The sequence below is a fragment of the Diadema antillarum genome, unplaced genomic scaffold, assembly GCF_040938485.1.
Source record: "Diadema antillarum isolate AM-2024a unplaced genomic scaffold, OU_Dant_1.0 scf00000045, whole genome shotgun sequence".
Taxonomy (NCBI): domain Eukaryota; kingdom Metazoa; phylum Echinodermata; class Echinoidea; order Diadematoida; family Diadematidae; genus Diadema; species Diadema antillarum.
In genome coordinates, this window is record NW_027270934.1 from 2,094,238 (window position 1) to 2,114,578 (window position 20,341).

A 20,341-nucleotide genomic window follows, 5' to 3' on the forward strand; every position below is an offset into this window, starting at 1 on the left:
ATTACCCTACATGCGATGCGTGTGATTTAGCATTGCTGTGCTGAATAGGTCCAGTGCGCGTGTGTGCGACGTAAACAATAGCAGCGGTAGCGCCATAGCAACGGCGCGCCCATTGACAAGTTGTGATAATCAATCCGGGCGGCGGAACTGGTAGCTGCTTGCATGCTACCCAACCCCGCTCACACACACACAGTGTAAAGAGCTCTCTTGACCTATTAGCCCACTACCGGCTTATTACAGCTTCTATGTATTCTGGCTTGGCTCATTAACCACTTTCCTTAGCTCAATTAATTTTGAGATCACATGCGCGTGTTAATTTGTGCTTTCTATCATGCATTATCGTCACATATTAAATTTTGCACAGGGGAGTAATTGAGGTTGCCCGTAACAACAGCTACCGCTGTCACATGAAACCTGAAAAGTGTGTGTATGCGTGGGGTATTTCAGAGAACATGACCATATCGATGATACTTCGAGTGTCATGGGCATGCCGATAGTTATTTCTCTTACAGGTGATCATTTGGTCAAATATGACTCAAATAACTTCATACACTTAAAACTGAAAGAATAAAGTGATGGATCTCGAAAACAAACAGGCAAATTATTTATACATGACAATGATATTCATGATAAATACGATACAAGATAAAGTGTTCTCTCTAAATTCAGTAGATCGAAAGTCAATCCAATACTAAGTAGATTGTAGTCAGGGACCAATCCAAAATTGGATTGAAAGTTTCAATCGAATAAGATTGAATTCTAACTCTTTTAGATTGAAAACTTCAATCCAACTTTTGGATTGGTCCCTGACTACAATCTCTTTCAATCTAAGGAATATAGAGTGTTCACTTAATGGTTATTCAATAAATTCAATGTTCCTTTATTGAATGGAATTTATTCAAGTTTACACCCACTTCATTTCAAGGATATATCTTATAGACTTTTATTGTTATACGTGCCGCGCCCCCTCCCGGGAAATATTTTCCTACAATTTTAGAATCTAACCTGGCAAGTACAGCAGTAAGGCCCTTGTAGCGGCGTTGCTCCACAGGCGTTTAATTAGTTACTTATATGCACCTCACAAGAAGGTACAATAAAACACAAGAAAAAATTTATCGTAACTTTATAAACAGAATGGTTGTCTTCGTGAAGAATGGGATTATATGTTTGTTTGTTTTTTGTACTGCAATAGAAAAATTTAAATAGTTCAATACATTCTCGAAGAAATAAAAACACAAAAGTTTCAAAATATTGAGCACGTCTATTGATTAGGTGTCACGGAATCTCACAGATTTGTTTACATTTCAATGGATGCCCATATTTTGGTTAAGTTTTTACTTGGATAATTTCATTTATGTTATCACAATGACTTTCACTCTTTAGGGAGCTGAGGAGTGCTCTTTTTGTCAAATATTGTTTGTTTCAGTATATATCAACCGACCTATATAAAATGTTATCTGCATACTTTTTTAAAATGTCATCTTGATACACCATAGCATTCGGAGTAATTCATAGTGCCGATATTGCCAGGCCGATACACTGAGAAGTAGGACCCTATATCTAGCAAAATAATCATGAACTGCTGAAGCTGTTCCACGCCAGCAATAAAGGTGCAATGGTACTAAATAATGATCAAACGCATATTATGAATGTATCTTTTCTTTGTTATGTAAGCTGATCGTTCCCTGCAGATAGACTGATATAGACCTACCAATAATCAAGCTTTGGCAGCACTGCTATACATAATTCATATAGTCACAACTTTATTTAAAAAGTTGAAGATTTTGAATTTTCATGATTTGTTTTTATATTATACAGCAATAATTGGATTTCTGCATTTTCAGAATATGTTACCTCTTAATATTACTGAAATGTTCTTCGTAACAGCATTCATCATTATGATACTCGTAACAGTAATTTATTTCACATGTTTAAGGTTAATACAACTTTTGTTAAAAAATCTGTCCGGTTTAATTTACCCGTTGTTTGGAATTCTTTGTCAAATGATATACGCTGTCAAAAATATTCAAAGATGTTCAAAAAATCTCTCAAAAAAGCACTTTCTTGACAGATACTGAACCATATTTTTTTTTTCCTGCACGTTTTCATATGACTGTTACATCTATAATCGGTTTTTTTTTTTTTGTTCTGTTCTTGTCTCGAAACTGTAAAACACTCAATGTGCCTCCATAATCTAGTACTCGTACATACCTGAGGGAACTTATTCCATACAATTCTCTAGTTCTCTTTTTCATTTCCATGAATTGTTTGATTTTTGGCAAATATGTAAACTTGAACTTTGTTTGTCTTTAATATGTCAATTTTCGATTGATTATTGTTTTGTGTATTTTGTAACTACGGATTTTTATTGGAATGAATAAACGAAACTGAAACTGAAACAATAATAATCTATGCATGGCTATATGTCTACAAAAAACGAAACGAACATGTTGAAGAGGTCTTCGCAATGCTATTTTATCTTCTGTTAGTCTCTTGGAAAGATGTAGGCCCTATCAACTTAGATCCTCCCTATGCACTTGCTAAAGTGTCTCCGATACAAGACCAGTGTCCTGCGCTACGTATCTTATTTTATGCCGGTGCTCGTTGGCCGTTCAACCAGAGTGCGGACTGCGGTGCATGTGTCAAAACTGCCCCACGGACGGAAGCTCCAGCTCGAGCCATGCCACACGACACACACGCGTGACTCACTGATATCTATAGAAAGAATCCTAGATATCTTATTGGTCAATCACTTTGAAGCCCCTATTACACCATCTTAGATTCGTGCGTACGCAACACGTGATGTAGGTGACAGTCTCGCTTCGCTGGAAAAGGCGTGCACGTCCCCATAGAATTTGTGTGGTAACATGGTGGCACAGCGGCTTCATTAGTACACGTCAGCGTGAACAGCCCTGGCGGTCCAATGAGATATCCAGATACTTTAGAGATCAGTGGCGTGACTAGCTGTGCGTGGTCTGTGTCTTTACCAGAATTGCCCTGAGCGCTGTTGACTCACTCTGAATAAATTCAGCCTAAAACTACTGTAAGGCACCGAAAAATAAACATGTTCAAGTACCAAACATTCCGAAAAGACGAAACTGCAGTCGATGATTATCATGGTCAAAAGGTATGTGATTTCGTGTTAATTTCCTTGAGTCATTTGTTGGCTCTGTAACCGAATGCGCTTTTGCTCTTGTGATAGTCCCACACGTACACGCCTGTGTAAAGAAAGAAAACCTTTTCTTCAGCTGGCAGCCTAAACTGCTACTTTCTGATCGTGTATAATGTTTATAGGCCTACATACTTGCATCACCTTCCTAAATTGATGATACCAACCTATAGGTCAAAGTGTGAACAGATATAATTGTTTGTACGAATGCCAAAAGAGCTGCTTCCATTACAGGAAAACGATGACTATTTTGTGACAGTTGTTGTGGTTGTGTGAGATGTTGAATAGAATTGAGAACAATGAGAACCTTCACTTCAGTCTAGAAACTCTAACCAAACTAACGTAATACACGCCAGTCTCTAACCTAGAGATCTAGTATATAGTATGTGCAAGACATAGTGTGTAGTATGTATAAGTAAAAATCCTGCCCCAAAGTTTGACCTACCAGTACCATGCCAAAATTTGACCGCGCACAAAATTAAAGCTGTAGGCCTAACCTGTGTTAGTGACATTAGTGTATGTACCGGTACGTACTGTAGCTGGCGGTCAAATTTTGGACGGCATTTAATAAATGGTAGAATTATTGGCAGCTTGCTTTATTAATGGCATTTTCATTGCTTGTGTAAAAATACCACAACACAAAAGATAATGCCTTGCAAAAATGATTTGAGCAGACGAGTATTTTCAGGCAGCCTGTTTTTCCTGAACATCACGCAGGTCGCTGACCCCTATGTATGGCTGGAGGATCCAGACAGCGAGGAGACTAAGGCCTTCGTCGAGGCTCAGAATAAGATAACCATGCCTTACTTAGAGGAGCTGAACATAAGGCAACCATTCCATGACAGGTAATCACAAACCAGGCAGTCGGCACTCCTGTAAAGAACAATTTTCTCCTTTGCAACCAATCAGAACAATTACAGTCTAAATCTACAGTGCTAACTGTAGTCATACTTGCCAACTAATAAGATTTTATCAGATTTTTTTACATTAAAAATAGCAAAATTAGATTTTATGTCAGAGAAATAAGATTTAAAAAAAATATTTAGATATACCTTTCATGTGTATTTTCTGAAGATTTGACTGAAAGTAAGATTTTTAACTTCAGTTGGCATATAAAGTAAAGATTTTTGTAATCCTCGAGTAAGATATTTCATCTTGAAATGTTGGCAGGTATGCTGTAGTTTGAAAGATTTCACTTTTTATTGCCACATAACATAGAAATGTATACAAAAAAAGTGACAGTTGAACAGTATAAGACTGTGTAGACCAATTAAAGCACATCACGCTTGTTTGTAAAAGGCCCCATTTGATATAGTACATGATGGTCCTTGTTAGTCTTTTCTTCTTCTTCTTCTTTTTTTTGCCACAGTTTGATATAGATAACCAGGAGATCTATTGAGTACAATGTGTATGTGTCCGAAAAAGTATTCTTCACACTTCATTACTTTATTTCTGTTCATTGATCTATGACTTGTTCACAGACTCAAAGAGTTGTGGGACTTTCCGAAGTATGGCTGCCCTTTCAAGCGAGGATCCCGCTACTTCTACTTCTACAACACAGGGTTGCAGAACCAAAGGTATTGTTGCCAGAAAGGACACATTTGGATTATAAAATGACATTTGATAACTCTCTGTGGACTAAGTGGTTTCTTGCTATTGTCTGTAATAGTATAATGAGCATGATGATTGATTACAATGTGGTGTCATAAATATGAATTGCTGGATGGGTTTTGCTGGTTGTTTTGTTCAGAGCTTTTCCTTCCCAGACACAAACCTGGATCAGATAATCTAATAGATTAAGGTATTGCATTAGTCTGTTAGGGTCTGTTCTGTGATCTTCTTATCATCAGCCAACGTTTTTGATATTCACAATGTCTGAGAACAAACATGAAAGACAGAATAGAAGAAAAAAAAAAAACTCTTTTCAAGCACTGGAAGTAGTAGCTATGAAGCTGTTACTATGTATATTTAAACAATTTACTGAATGAAATGTCATTCTCTAGGTGACTATGAGAGGCAAAGAAAATATGTTGATTTTGCAAATTAATATAATTAAGCAAAAAATAAAACCAGGATATCATAAACTGACATTTTCCATGCTGGTTAAATCCGGCATAAAAAATGTACTGTGCTCGAAGATTGATTGTTTTCCCTACTTATCACTGGATATCTACAGATAATTTGCTGGAATGGTGCTTATGATTCTGATTTCATTACTGCATTTAATTCCCTGCCAGTGTCATGTACGTGCAGGACACGTTAGACTCGGAGGCCCAGGTGTTTCTTGACCCAAACAAGCTGTCCGACGATGGTACGGTGGCTCTGCGGGGCCGGGCCTTCTCCGAGGACGGTCAGTTCTTTGCCTACGGCCTCAGCAAAAGTGGCTCCGACTGGGTCACCATCAAGGTCAGTCCTGGGAACAATCCTGGTCTCTCTTTTTTTAACCCTTTTTGTGCTAGTGCCTGTGGACAGTGTGTGCATTGCTGTGGGATTTTGTGTGCCAATCAGCACTCAGAGTGTGCTAGGAGTTAAAAAGAGAGTGTGCTAGGAGTTAAAAAGCTTACTGCAACTTCAACCATGAATAACTGCATTTTCTGTGAAAATGACTCCACAGCGGATGGCCATGATCAAGCCACTGTCATGTTGTAACTGTAATCATATACTCTCTGAAACAGGGCTCATATGACTATAATACTCTTCATGAGGGTGGCCTAAAAGCATACATTTTTTAGTCCTCACAGACAGTTATGTTTAGCTATCCAATTTGTATAAAAAGAGACTGGAAAGAATTTGAGAAACAAAATATAATATGTGATAAGGTTGGGCCAGTATTTTATCACTTGAATGTGGGAGTTATCAGGGAGATATTTTGCAGCAAAATTGTAGTATTAGCCCATGTGTGACAGGTTTACTACTAAGTTAAAACTTGACAGAGACAGCATTTAGAAGGCAAATTATATGTCCAGTGTGAGGAGAGTGTAAAAAAGCAGTGAAATGATGCAATTTTATGATCTACATTGTACACAATGTATGTAATGCAATTACTTTTGGTAGTTATTCAAATTCATGAAATTCTTCCGTCGAGGTGTTTTTGTTGCAGCTGATTGACAAATTGCTCTACATCGATGTAAGCTCAGTGGTCTAGTGGAGATGACGACTGTCTGGGGATCAGGAGGTCGTAGGTTTGAATCCTGCTCGAGTACGTACGCCCATGATTTTTTTATCATGGCTACTACTAAAACACTGATCAATTCAGTACTTATTTACGTCGATGTAGGGCAATTTGTCAATCATTTGCTACTTTTGGTAGAATCTTTAAACTTTAAAAATGAGTGTCGACCATTCTTGACTTAATGTGAATGAAATGGAAAATCAAATACGAGCGTCGCTGGTTTTCCTTTGCAGAATTTTTTGGGAATACAGAATATAAAGACTTATGAAAGATCTGCCAAGTCTCCAAGAATATATAGAAGGCCTCCTCAAAAGGCAGCTACACAATTCTACATTTGGTGAGTGGAAAGCCTCAATGATTTTGGGAATGACTGCCACTTAGTGATGTCTATGTAACATGATTGATAGCTCTTTGAAGTGTGCCTGTGTTTGATATGTAATATTGGCAGCCCTGTTCTTGTTTCTTTGCTCCTGACCAGGCTATGACTGTAGAGGGCGCCAAAGAGCTGCCAGACACCTTGGAGAGGGTCAAGTTTAGTGGCATCGGCTGGACTCATGACAACAAGGGCTTCTTCTACAGTGTAAGCAAGCACACAGACTACCAAGCTTCCACACTTCCTGTGTCGTTTGCCCTTCACTCCATCCCCAGTGGTGCATGACGGCATCTCTCTCGATATCTATCTATCTATCTATCTATCTATCTCACTATGTATGTATGTATGTATGTATGTATGTATGTATGTTTGTATGTATGTATGTATGTATGTATGTATGTATCTATTCTATCTATCTGTCTATCTATTCATCTATCTATCTGTCTGTCTATCTATTTATCTATGTATTCATCTATTCTATCTATCTATCTACCTATCTATCTATCTATCTATCTATCTATCTATCTATCTATCTATCTACCTATCTATCTATCTATTCTATCTGTCTGTCTATCTATCTGTTCATTTATCTGTCTGTCTATCTATCTATCTATTTATCTATGTCTATCTATTCATCTATCTGTCTGTCTATCTATCTATCTATCTATCTATCTATCTATCTATCTATCTATTTTTCTATCTATGTATATGTTTGTTTGTCTGTCTGTCTATCTATCTCAGCTGTGCATTTTTTTCTCCCCTTCATAATATTTTTACCTGGTGCCAGTGATTCATAACCTCTGATAATTCGTAACAATGATGATGTTTCTTTAACCACTACTTCTACTGTCAAACCTGCTTCAGTGACTATCTGTCTGTAGATAAAGACCATGTGTCCATTAAGATCACTAAATCTGTTTCCTTCAGAGCATACTACATGTTAATGACCCTGTCTGTGAAGACCTCCTGCTCATGAAAATCATTTTATTTTATTTTTTGCTCTCTCATCAACAGGTTTCATTGCTGTAGTACAATAAGTAGTAATACTAAGACTGACACTTCTAATGATATAAAGGATGGCGATGATAATTGTACTCCTAATCCCAAGTATAATCTCCCTTTTGGTTAAATGATAATATTTGTGCTACTTCCATGATTGAAACAGATTAGTAATTGTGATCATATTCATAAATAGTTTTGCATAGTTCCCAAATGCTCGCTGCTGGTAGTTTCTGACTCTGATCTAATTTGGGAGTAAAATTATCTGTCCTCACAGCGTTTCCCAGATTCCGACTCAAAGGCGGATGGGACAGAGACATCGGCCAACATGAACCAGAAGCTTTACTACCATGTACTGGGCACTGATCAGTCAGAGGACGTCATGTGTGCCGAGTTCCCCGACAACCCCAAGTGGATCATGTGAGTCAGGGCGCCCTCTGGAGTCTGTCATCTTATAGAAACTATTTGCTCTGGCATATTACTGTAAAACGAGAAATGTTCGCCTGCATTTTGATTTCGTGAATTTCGCGAAAGCCGAGCTTCAGGAAATTAAAATACGTGCTAAAGATCTTGTCTACTCTCTATGCATTGAATGTTAGAGGCAACTCGCGAAAATTTCATGCTGCGAATAAGGCCGTCGGCTCCCATTCGTGGAAATTTCATGCTGCAAAAATATCTTTTTTTTACAGTATACAGTCCGACCTTGATTACCAGGCCATCTCTTGTCCAGACTTCTCTGTCATCAGGACACGTTCACACAGTGAACAATAAAGAAAGTGATTTCACACTCAAATTAAATCTTCTATAAACCTCACACAATTTACCTATGCTGGGCCCAATGGAAACATGCTATGAATTTTACATTAAAATGTTTCAATTTCCATAAAGATGTTGCCTGAGACTAGGCTTTTAAACCTGTGCTCTCTACCCTTATCCTTTCGTATAGGTCCTGTTTACCTTTTGGAACAGTGATTTTAAAAAATTCAAGATATGACATTTAATGCATATGTGTAGGTCTGTTGTACCATAAAACATCCTATCATATAAAACTTTTCACGATAAAGCCTAAAATATATGGAGATGTCTGTATTTTTCTCAGTTAACCGTAACTGTAGACGGTTTAGTCTGGAAACAATTTTATTATAAATATTGTTCACATTTGGCATATTTAACAATACGTAACATCAAGTTTACCGATTCGAATTTTTACAGTGGTTGTTTCCCGTTGTTTCTATCCCTAACTCACATTTTAGAGCTATTTTAAAGCACTAATGCTGGGTTATTGTTTCATCTGCAAATGGTTAATTATGCCTTTAAGATACCTGTAGTAAAACCTGCTTGCAGTCTTACTTGCCTCACAGAAATTTATCACTAGCTTCAACAATAATATTCTATCTATATCTCCTTTGTTGATGTCACTGATCTTCTATACATATTTACCAATGATATGATTGGATCTCCTCCGTACAGTGGAGCTGAGGTGAGTGACGATGGCCGATACATCCTCCTAACGATATCTGAGGGATGTGATCCAGTCAACAGACTGTACTACTGTGACATAGAGACACTGGAGAATGGCATCCATGGTAAATGAATGGAACAGTGGTTATCACTTTGTTTTTATGCAATTCTGGCTGAGGTTTAAAGGGGCTGTACAGTACTGGTTGAGGTGGGGATTCACGTTTTTTACATTCCTAAGTGAGATAATGAGAAACCTCTTATGAAATATGAGGTGATGAAAGAGCATGTAATATTAAGAAGGATTCAACGTTTATTTGATGAAAATTGGTTTTCAAATGGCTGAGATATCCAAAAAATTGATAATGATAAAAAACTACAGGCCACAACTTTATTATGATCTGTTTTTTTCACCTTGTTTTGGGATATCTCAGCCACTTCAAAACCGATTTTCATCAAATGAACTTTTGATACCCCTTAGAATTGCATGCTCTTTGACATCTCATAGAGTGGTTTCTGAATATCTGGCAAAACGTTAAAAGCCAAATCCTCACCTCGACCAGAACTGTACCCACCCTTTAAGACATTGTGCTGTTGTTTAGTCACTGTTGTGATACAAGATGATAAAAGGAGCAAAAGTACAGTAAAACCAGAAATTTTTGTTGAATTTTGCAGGGAGCCAAGATTCATGAATTCAAAATGTGTGCAAAAGGTCTTGTCTTTCACTTGTTATTAGATGCCAGTGGAAATTTGCACAAATTTCATGCTGCTTAAAAAGCTGTTAGCTCCAAATCACGAATATTTCATGCCGCAAATATTTCTGGTTTTACAGTGAAATCTGCAGTGCATGTGCTGATTTTGTAAGGGAGGAGTTTATCATGATGCGTTGCCAGCCTTGGAAACATAGCATAGCAGGTACAAGCTATGGACTTGTTCATTACAACCCAGTGGAGGACAATAGTTTTCAGTGTTTCTTGAAAGTAGAGATTGGGCATTATCATGGTTATCCTTACGTGGTATGCATTCCTTTTAGAAATAAGAACAAAAATAGTCAATACTTTGGCCTATGGTACAAGTACATAATACTTTGCAAAGTTTGAATAAAAGTTATGAGCTCCTATTAGCCACTTAATATCTGCTTATGTGCCATTCATTTCATAAGTGTGGTATTTTGTGAATTGGGACTTTTAAGACGATTAATGTTTGTTTCCTCTGCAGGTGTCCTACCGTGGGTCAAGTTGATTGATAACTTTGATGCCGAGTATGAATACATCACCAACGAGGGCACTGTTTTCACCTTCAAGACCAACCTCAATTCACCTAAATACAAACTCATCAACATTGACTTCAGTAAACCAGAGATGGTAGGCAGTGTATATATACTATGGCACTTGGAAAACTTCACTCTGAGATTTTATATAAAGATTCCAGTTTGCCTCCCATCCTCATCGTTAGGAAAGCTTTATGAGTGTGTTATTAGAACTAACATTACAGTGTTAAAGTTAATGGTAATTTCAAAAGATGATGATGTTTTACTATTGTGAATGGCAAAAATAAGAGAGAAACTAGTTATATTTTGCGCAAATTATTGATATAATTATGTGTAATGTTGCTCTCATTGGAAGTGATGCTTGACAAGTTGTTTTTACTTGGATCATTTCTGGTCGGTCCACCACTAATCTCTTGTTATTGATTGTAGAGACCTATTTTGTATTAACTTCATTTATTTATTTATTTATTTATTTATTTGATTATTATTTTATTTATTTATTTATTTATTTATTTGTTTATTTATTTATTTGATTATTATTTTATTTATTTATTTTACAAATTGTTTCTGTCATGATGCAGTTTAAATTCATCATTTCATCAAAAAAAGGGAAATTTGATCTCAATATGAAATAATTTTGTACAGTTTCTGGCTGATCTGTGTTGGAAAAACTTTGCCAGACAGCATTTGTCTAAGATGGCTGCCACAGCTACCACAAATGCCAACAACAAGTGATACCTTGACCTTTGCTTGACCCAACAGGCTAACTGGCAAGACTTGGTGGCAGAATCCGAGACGGATGTTCTGGAGTGGGCGGCGTGTGTCAACCAAGACAAGCTAGTCCTATGCTATCTCCATGATGTCAAGGTAAGCAGACGATATGGGACCACTGACCAATGTCCAGTGAATCGTGAGTGGACTGTGGTCAGTCTCTGATGTAAGGTGGACTTCAATTAATTTCATTTCATTTATTAAATTTCCACACAAATTATACAGTATTGTATTTGTAACATACATCCATGATGATGACAAGTAAAGACTTGAATGGACTTGGAATGATTTTGACTGTTTGAATTCAAGAGTAAAAGCTAAATTTTCCAGATGGTTGTCAGCTACCCAAAGTTAGATATAAAGTGGAATTTACTATTATATACAGTGGTCAATTTCAGGTGAAAATTATTTGATCATGATTGAAAATATATCAAATGTCAACTTTAATGATTAAATGATAGAAAGTGTCTTCCAGGAGGTATATGAAAGTACCAAGACATTGATCTGTTCGCATAATCTTCTGTCTGCAAAATAACTGATATGATGACATGTGTATATGCCACATCATTTGACTTTCTTATAGCATGCATCTAACTTTGAGTTATGTTTGTTCATTTCTTTCTGTTTTCTTTAGAACGTCCTCCAACTGAACGAGCTTTCCAACGGTCAGAAAGTGACCACCTTCCCACTGGACGTGGGCACCATCACTGGCTACTCAGGGAAAAAGAAAGACAGTGCAGTAAGTTTTGATCAAAACTAAAGGTGTCATGGTAAAATAGACAAATTGCCCTACATCATCATCTCATTGATGGTCTCATGTTAAAGCACAGGACTTTTGAGTGGTAAGGTTGTTTCAAACCTTGCCTTAAAATCCAGTGAAATGATACCAATTTCTATCAGCTCAGTACGAAAAAATATGCAAATTTTGGTTAGATGTGGGTTGTCCTGTTATGTAGATAAGGTTTTCTGTGAGTTCTGTCAACTGGCGTAGCCCTTACTATGGACAGTCATTTCTGGAAGCCAACATGATTAACTACACCTCTGAGAAAGGATCTTAATGGTCCCTGCCGATTGTGATTGAACATGAAATGTGGCTTTTGTGTGAAGGACAAGTTCACCTTCATTAACATAAGGATAAGAATGCAATTAACATAAGGATAAGAATGCAGCAATATTAGTAGAACACGTCAGTGAAAGTTTGAGGAAAATCGGACAATCGATGCAGAAGTTATGAATTTTTAAAACTTTTGTGTTGGAACCGCTGGATGAGGAGACTACTAAGGCTCGTGATGTCATATGAGTACAACAGTATAAAGAAAATGTAAAGAAAATTCAACAGATTTTCACTTTTTCGCATAATAAAAGAGCACTTGACTTGCCTCTTTCTAAAGGCAATGGGAATAATATTACCCATAACATATGTCAGTAACAAGTCAAGGGAAAGTGTACTTTTTTTCAAAAGATGAAATTTTGTGAAATTCTCTTTATATTTTCGTTACATTGTTGTACGCATGTGACATCATACACTGCAGTAGTCTTCTCATCCAGCGGTGACTGCACAAAAACTTCAAAAATTCATAACTTTTGAACGGATTGTCCGATTTTCCTCAAACTTTCAGTGATGTGTTCTACTAATATTGCTACATTCTCTCAATCCTTATGTTAATGAAGGTGAACTTGTCTTTTAAAGCTACAGTTGTACAAACAAATATGAGAAGGGTCTGTCCAGAGTAGATGTATAAAGAGCTACTATCATCGTTATGATGTCTTTATTTAGTCATACATCTTTATTATCTTGTGTATCTATTTGCTCATTAGTTGGTTCTTGCATTCATTTAATCAGTCTGTTGTTTATTATGTATTCATTTATTCATTCATTATATATTCATTCATGCATATTTGTATTCTTCCATGCATTCATTTGTCTCTTACACAGATTTTCTACCAGTTTACCTCATTCCTCACCCCTGGTATCATCTACCACTGTGACCTGACGGCCACGCCCCTTGAACCCTCCGTCTTCCGGGAGATCAAGGTCAAAGGTTTTGACACCAGTGCCTTCGAGACCACGCAGCTGTTCTACGAGAGTAAGGATGGCACAAAGATCCCAATGTTTGTGGTTCACAAAAAGGTAAACGGTGTTCTCTATGTACTGTAGCGTTGGGTCTTTAGGGATGCGTGCATTGTACGATGTGCATTCTCGGAAATTTCAGCGATTGTTTGGAGACTTTAATATTCAAGATCTGAGATCTCAGATTGGAAGCCCCAAATTTTAAGTCTGGTGGCATCAGCAGCCAGTAGCACTCTCATGCAAGACTTTTACAATGTATTTCCCATGGTCTAGTCATATTAGGGAGGGGGGACATTAAGGGAAACTTTCATGGTTACTTGCTTACAAGCATTTTTTTGCCTCTTGTCAGGAAGTAGCAGGAACACTGTATGCATTGGTCTTGAAAACCAGTCAGAAAAGACGATTCTGTGCATTATGTGCAGTATAATTTGTTCTATGCAAAACAGAACTACAGTGCACTTCCATTATAACGAACACAGTTCTAACGAAATTCCAGTTACAACGAAATAATCCAGGTCGCAAAATGATCGGCTCAATGTTCTTTTATTGTTTATTTGGTTGGTTATAACGCAATTCCGATGTAATGAAAGAAAACTGCCATTCCCGAGGACGTTGTTATAACAGGAGTCCGCTATACAACCCCACTAACCAGACACTCACAAGATATGTTTATCAATTTTCTCCTCGATGTTGTATTATCTGTCCAGGGTCTGGAGAAAACAGGAGACCACCCTGTCCTCCTCTATGGCTATGGAGGATTCAACATCTCCATCACTCCGGGCTTTAGCGTCTCCCGACTCGTCTTTATCCAGCATCTAGGAGGCATCCTGGCTGTGCCTAATATACGAGGTGGAGGGTGAGTGGATGAGAGTAATGAATGAATGAATGAATGAATGGATGGATGGATGGATGGATGGATGAATAAATGAATGAGCTATCTATCAATCAGTCAGTCACTCAATCAGTCAGTCAATCAATCAGTCAGTCAGTCAGTCAATCAATCAGTCAGTCAGTCAGTTAAATCAATCATTCAATCAGTCAATTAATCAATTAAGTTGGGTATAACTTATGAGATCCACAAATAAGTTCTTTTCAGCAGTCTTTGTCTTTCATTATCTCAGCAGTGCTTTGCATCTTCTGAAGACCAATGTCCATCCTCAACAAATCCACATTATATGTCCTTGGTCTTTCCCTCTTCTTACATATCCATGGAGGGGATCCCAGAGAACGACCGATTGTTACGTCAGCTCTTGATGTCTTTGAGCTTGACCTGAAAATTTCATTCTTTCTTTGATTACTTTTGAGTAATTACCACAGATAAATGATTGAAGAGACGTATTTGAAAGAGGCTATGATGAAGCAAGGTTAAAAGAATGTGATTGAGGTAGAAAAGATAGTAAAGATAACACATTTATTTTGAAAACAATTCACTTGTTTCACTCCGAACATCAAAATCTCTTCCCTTCAATTTTCAAAGGTGAGGGAATAGTGAGGCATTCTCTAATTGGTGAATTCTACACAGTTGAAATTGAAATTTAGCATGTAAGGGTGAAAACAAATTGATATTAGTTGATTATTGTGAGTTATTAGCAGCATATTAATAGGTCTTTTTGAAGGGAGATGATTAACAGAGAAGAAAAAAATAAGTGCGTGGATGCCACCAGAGCTGGCAAGTCTGTCCCTGATTCTGCAGAAGGCTTCCTGAAATTAGAGCTATCTCTATGTCCTCACAAAAACATATTAAAACCTTGCATGATTCGCAAATAGTCATCACCTGTCAAGATGCATAGAACACACACACACAAGTACCTCCGTGATTACTTCTTGGAATCTGCCTAATTTTGATGTGGGAATGCGGGTAGCCCTGTGTCAGCCCCTGATGTTAAATTTGATCCTAGCACAAGTGCCAAGCTGAGGTCATATCTTTTGAGAGACTTGATCACGTGACAACACACACTGCTACATCTGGTTTGTTGCAATGCAGGGAGTACGGCGAGACGTGGCACAAGGGAGGCATGCTGGCCAACAAGCAGAACGTGTTTGACGACTTCCAGTATGCCGCCAAGTACCTCATAGACAACAAGTACACTGCGGCAGAGAAGTAAGTATCCTGTGGAGTGGAAATGGCATACTGGTGTTTTCAGAATCTTTAGCTAGCTCATCTTTCACCTGTAGTGCACTCTTCTAAGCTGGAGTTAACAAATTTAGTTGGCCTACTTGGAAAATCACCTCAAAGGGTACCGTATTTGGCAGTATTTCATGATTGCACAGTTTCCTGATACTTCAGTATTTGAATCAATGATAATGAAATCTTTTGCAAACAAGAATATCAACATTTGTCTTCATTTGAGTAACCATGCAATGCCTGTATGACTGCTCTTAAAAACAAAGTAAAAAGAAATGGATTTTTTTTTCTCTGAGCCAAACTTTTAGGAAGTTGTGATGCTAGCTTAATAAACACCCTCCCTATTATGGGTATTGTTTCAACCTGGTTGTTTTGATGTAAAGCCAGGTTTCTTTCTTTTTGTTCATCAAAACATTTTGGCAACAGAATGTCGGTATGATTGCAAGGTTGTTCAGATAATTATTTTTTTTAAAATGCACCGAACAGTTATGCCTGTGCGTACTCAATACTGATACTGTGCTTTATCATCAAAATATTCTTAATTGTTTCTTTCACTTTCCTCTCAGAATAGCCATCAATGGTGGGTCCAATGGAGGTCTGTTGGTGGCAGCATGTGCCAACCAGAGACCGGACCTCTTTGGCTGTGTCATCAACCAAGTGGGGTGAGTTCTAGACTTTGGGGTCCTCTAGCCCTATGTGTGTATGGTGTGGGAGTGGGAGAGGAGGGCAAGGAGAACAGGACCCTGTTTTACTACCAATTTAGCTGTATGGAGCCAAATAATGAACCCGAAGTTGGGAGAGATTCAGATCGTAATTACGAAGGATACGCAGACATTCAAGATGTATTCTAGAATGTGGCAAGGTGGGTGTGTGATGTTGTTTCCAAATGGCTTTAATAACAAAACCATTCTCAACTTCTAAGGACTGATTGAACACAAACATTGTCCCTAGGATCAGAGGAATTAAACTTAGCATTGATATTAGAGCTCAGTGAAACAGCCCTGAGGTCCCCTATATTCAGTTAACATATTATTAATGTTATTGCTTGAAGTGTGTACTGGGTACCTGGCTATACATGTTTTCTGGAGTATTTCAGTGTTTGCTGCCTGTTTTACTTGTCAATGTGTGATTAGGTAAGCTTTTAGCTAAAATTCTGAAGAACTATTTTATTTGCCCAAGCATTTGCCCATGCTAAAGCTATTTGATTGAGATTCAAATGGATATTTTCTAGTAATGATGAGTAAGAGAAAGCCATTTCAAGCAATGTAACAGTAAGAGATGAAGGCTTTGGTTACACAGCAGTGATATAATTATAGTGTTGTTTGATATCTGTTCATTCACCACCTACTTACTTCCAGACATCTGTGCTGATTTTGGGCCAACAAAAATTTACAGCAGATCTGGTTGACACAACTTTTGTCTTTCAAAGAGATGATTTAAAATAAACCCCAAAAGTTGATTTCCTCAAAAGAATCATGATGTAGGCAGCAAATTTTGTGTTGTCTTGGATTGAAATTAGGCCTTTTCCATCCTTAATCAAGCCTTAGTAATTTTAGTACACATGAAAAAAAAAAATTGCCTTGAGCAAGAGTTCAAATACTCTTTATCAAAATCCTACAACAGAGACGACGTAATACACTTGTGTTGTCTTTCATGTCACCATTCTGATTTGGATTTGGAATTGCTGATTCATACTCTTCTAACTGTCACAGCTGTACAGTGCACTTCCATTATAACAAATATGTTTACAACGAAATTCTTATTACAACAAAATTAAAATTTGAGTCCCAAAATTATTATGTTTATATACTTTCCTGTTCAGCTATAACAACATTTTCTAACAGAAAAGAGCTACTGGTCCTGAGGACTATGTTATGACACAAGTCACCTATAGTGCCAGTAACCTTTGTCCACCTCTCATTCTCTTTATGTGTCCATTAGGGTGATGGACATGCTGAAATTCCACAAATTCACCATCGGTCACGCCTGGACAACGGACTTTGGATGCTCGGACAAGAAGGAGGAGTTTGATTGGCTTATCAAGTGAGTTTGAAATCCAGGAGCACTCTTACTGAGTACCAGTTTCCCTTACATGCAGACACAAATTCCTTGTCGTCTTTTGATTCATGTGATGGACTTTGTTGTAATTGTTGTTGTTGTCATTATCGTCGTCATCGTCATTGTCATAGTAGTAGTAGTTGTAGTAGTAGTAGTAGTGGTAGTAGTAGTAGTAGTAGTAGTAGTAGTAGTAGTAGTGAAATTGGCAGTGGTAGGAGTAGTTGTACTAATAGTAGCAGTATTAGTAGTGATGGTAGTAGTAGTTGTATTAGTAGTAGTGGTGGTAGTGGTAGTAAAATTGGTGATAGTGGTAGTAAAATTGGTAATAGTAGTAATAGTCATGGCAGTCGTCGTCGTAGTAGTAGAAGTAATAGTAGAAGTGGTAGTGGAATTAGTGGTAGTAGCTGTAGTTGTGGTAACAGTCTTAGTAGTTGTCATCGTAGTAGTAGTAGTTATCATTCAAACTATAAATAGATTAGAAAAAGTTGTGGAAGTAGTAGTAGTTGTAGCAGTAGTAGCAGTAGTAGCAGCAGTAGTAGCATTAGTAATACTAGCAGGAGTAGTGATATCAGCAATATCTATTCTTGTGTAAGTACAAGAAGCAGGCAAATTTGTTGAAATGTTATCCAGCCATGTGCTGTTTTGATTGATGTACTCTGGTACATTGCAGAACAGTGTTCCATTGTAACCATGGAGACCCTTCTTCTCCCCAGGTATTCCCCACTCCACAACATCAAGCTCCCAGAGGGCGACACCCAGTACCCCAGCACCCTCCTGCTAACAGGTGACCATGACGACCGCGTCTCTCCCCTTCACTCCCTCAAATACATCGCCACGCTGCAGGAGGTTGTTGGCTCGGTGAGCCGCCAGACCAACCCGCTGTTCATCAGGGTGGACACCAAATCTGGCCATGGCTTCGGCAAGCCAACAGAGAAAGTGGTACGTCAAACCCCTTTGACATCTCCCCACCTGTACCTAGACCAAATTTCCCCCTACGTATACCTTCTATGTGTTCCATGTGTGATGCTATGTTCCAGAGGGAATTTTCAAGAAGTGTGAACATATGTCTTGTTTGGGGGGATGAAGGTTAGAGGGTGAGAGTGAAGGATAAATAAAAAAAATCTTGAAAATTTTATTTCATGACAAATGAGTATCTTTTATTCCTTGTTAATAGAAGAAAGAGTCGGGCAGATAATGTTGGATTCTGTGGATGATGTAATACAATCCCTCTACAAACAATTGAGAAACAAATGAAGGCATCATAGTGTGAAAAGAACATGATTGAAAGAATGCATGATGCTGCATAGTTAGTTAGAAGAGGCAGTATCAGAAATTATCCTACGTAGGAGGTATTCCACATCGTCAGCTGAGAACCAGAAGGGCGTAATCACAAATTTGGGGGGTCTTGAGTTATTGTTATCATGTTGCAGAGCCATACCTTCTGTACATTATGGTGTGGATATTAAACTTTTTTCAATTTCAGTAAAATGATAGAAATCAAAACCTCTTGGATGTTAGTTTACTCAATATGTGGAACAATGCTTGTAGATCTGCACACTTTTGATCAAATAAACCTTTTATTTCATGGAAATTGATTGTTGGAGTATTGAAATTATGACTTTTATGAAATGTCAATTTAACAAAGTAGACCAAAAGAAAAAAAAAACTAACATGAATCAAACCTGGAGTTTATGACATTTTAGAATGAATGAAAACACTCAACATTTGTCACAGCTTGTGCAGTGATCAGGATCTTGTGTGAAAGTGTCTATTCCTCGGGCAAGTTTTCCGGGTACTATCCTTGAACAAATCTGCCATCAGCAAGTCGAGGAAATATTTTGATTTAAGCTCCAACCAGCAGAAAGTCTTGCTACAGCTGAAGTATGCTGCTACAGCTCATATTCCCTGCTTTGACCTTGATTGGTGCGATATACTACCAACCACAGCAGTATTACCAAGAAATGCTTAGCCCTGATTTCAGATTAAGCCATGAATTTTATGAGTGTATCATACCCTCTGTCTACTCTTATATTTTGTGCCTGTACTAATTTTCACCCCATCCCCACTTTTCTCACAGATTGAGGAATACTCTGACATCTACGCTTTCATCGCAGCAGCTCTCAAGCTGGAATGGCGGGACTAGGACGGAGTGGACATTTTCAAATAGTGACCGACAACCCATGGGCCAGTGCTGTCAGACCACATTCACACTAGATGCAATCTACTGTATACGTCATATATTTAGCAAGTCTAAATTTTTCGCGAATTAGGACTTCCCAACCATTTCACGAGTGGTTGAATTTGCGATCGTGCAGCACACTACTGGATCAGAGTCAATTTTTTCGGGTGTCTTTAATTTCGTGAATAGCACCCGACCCGCAAAATTCGTGAAAATAAAACCTCACGAAATATTAGGCGTATACAGTATAATATTTCCAAAGTCATACTTGTGGTGTGCATGGGAGCAACTGTAGGTATACTCAGTCACAGCAGGAGCCTAAAAGGTTTCTGTAAAGGTTACTTTATAGATGAAATTTGTGAGTCCTTGGAAATTATTTATTCCGTGTGTTTTGCATTCTTTGAAATGGGGTTGGGAGGGTGGGGTTTGTTGAGGAGAAAATCTCACAGAACAGAAGCAGAAGTTCAGAGAAAATGGAATATAGAACAAAAAATTGTTCCCAGACGTGTCAAGTAATCTCACACATGCCGTCCCTCTGTTCTTTGGCTGAAAGAAACCAAAAAGAACGGGAGATCTGCAATAATGCAGTGAGATGCTACATCTGGGACTGAAGAAAAATGTAATAATGATAATAATAATGATAATAATGATAGTAATGATAGCAGTTTCTTACAGATTTTGCTATTGTAATGTTAT

At 37.8% G+C, this 20,341-nt stretch overlaps 1 protein-coding gene across 1 annotated transcript; it reads left to right on the forward strand.

The window, feature by feature from the left end:
- The first annotated feature begins 2,992 nt into the window (after positions 1–2,992).
- Positions 2,993–20,116, forward strand: LOC139714576 (prolyl endopeptidase-like). The gene is made up of 17 exons (XM_071626270.1): positions 2,993–3,127; positions 3,887–4,014; positions 4,651–4,746; positions 5,407–5,575; positions 6,820–6,921; positions 7,991–8,133; positions 9,184–9,299; positions 10,390–10,535; positions 11,204–11,308; positions 11,847–11,951; positions 13,149–13,343; positions 13,991–14,139; positions 15,268–15,384; positions 15,975–16,070; positions 17,350–17,451; positions 18,180–18,405; positions 19,544–20,116. The coding sequence occupies exons 1-17, from the start codon at positions 3,065–3,067 to the stop codon at positions 19,607–19,609; spliced, it is 2,124 nt and encodes a 707-aa protein (XP_071482371.1). The 5' UTR covers positions 2,993–3,064; the 3' UTR covers positions 19,610–20,116.
- The last annotated feature ends 225 nt before the right edge of the window (positions 20,117–20,341 follow it).

What these genes read in the sequence shown, in the direction of transcription:
- LOC139714576 (XM_071626270.1), top strand. Translation starts at nt 3,065, where the DNA reads ATGTTCAAGTACCAAACATTCCGAAAAGACGAAACTGCAGTCGATGAT. An exon ending in ACAGGGTTGCAGAACCAAAG is followed by an intron (nt 4,747 to 5,406) that starts GTATTGTTGCCA and finishes ATTCCCTGCCAG; the next exon opens with TGTCATGTACGTGCAGGACA. An exon ending in AAGTACACTGCGGCAGAGAA is followed by an intron (nt 15,385 to 15,974) that starts GTAAGTATCCTG and finishes CTTTCCTCTCAG; the next exon opens with AATAGCCATCAATGGTGGGT.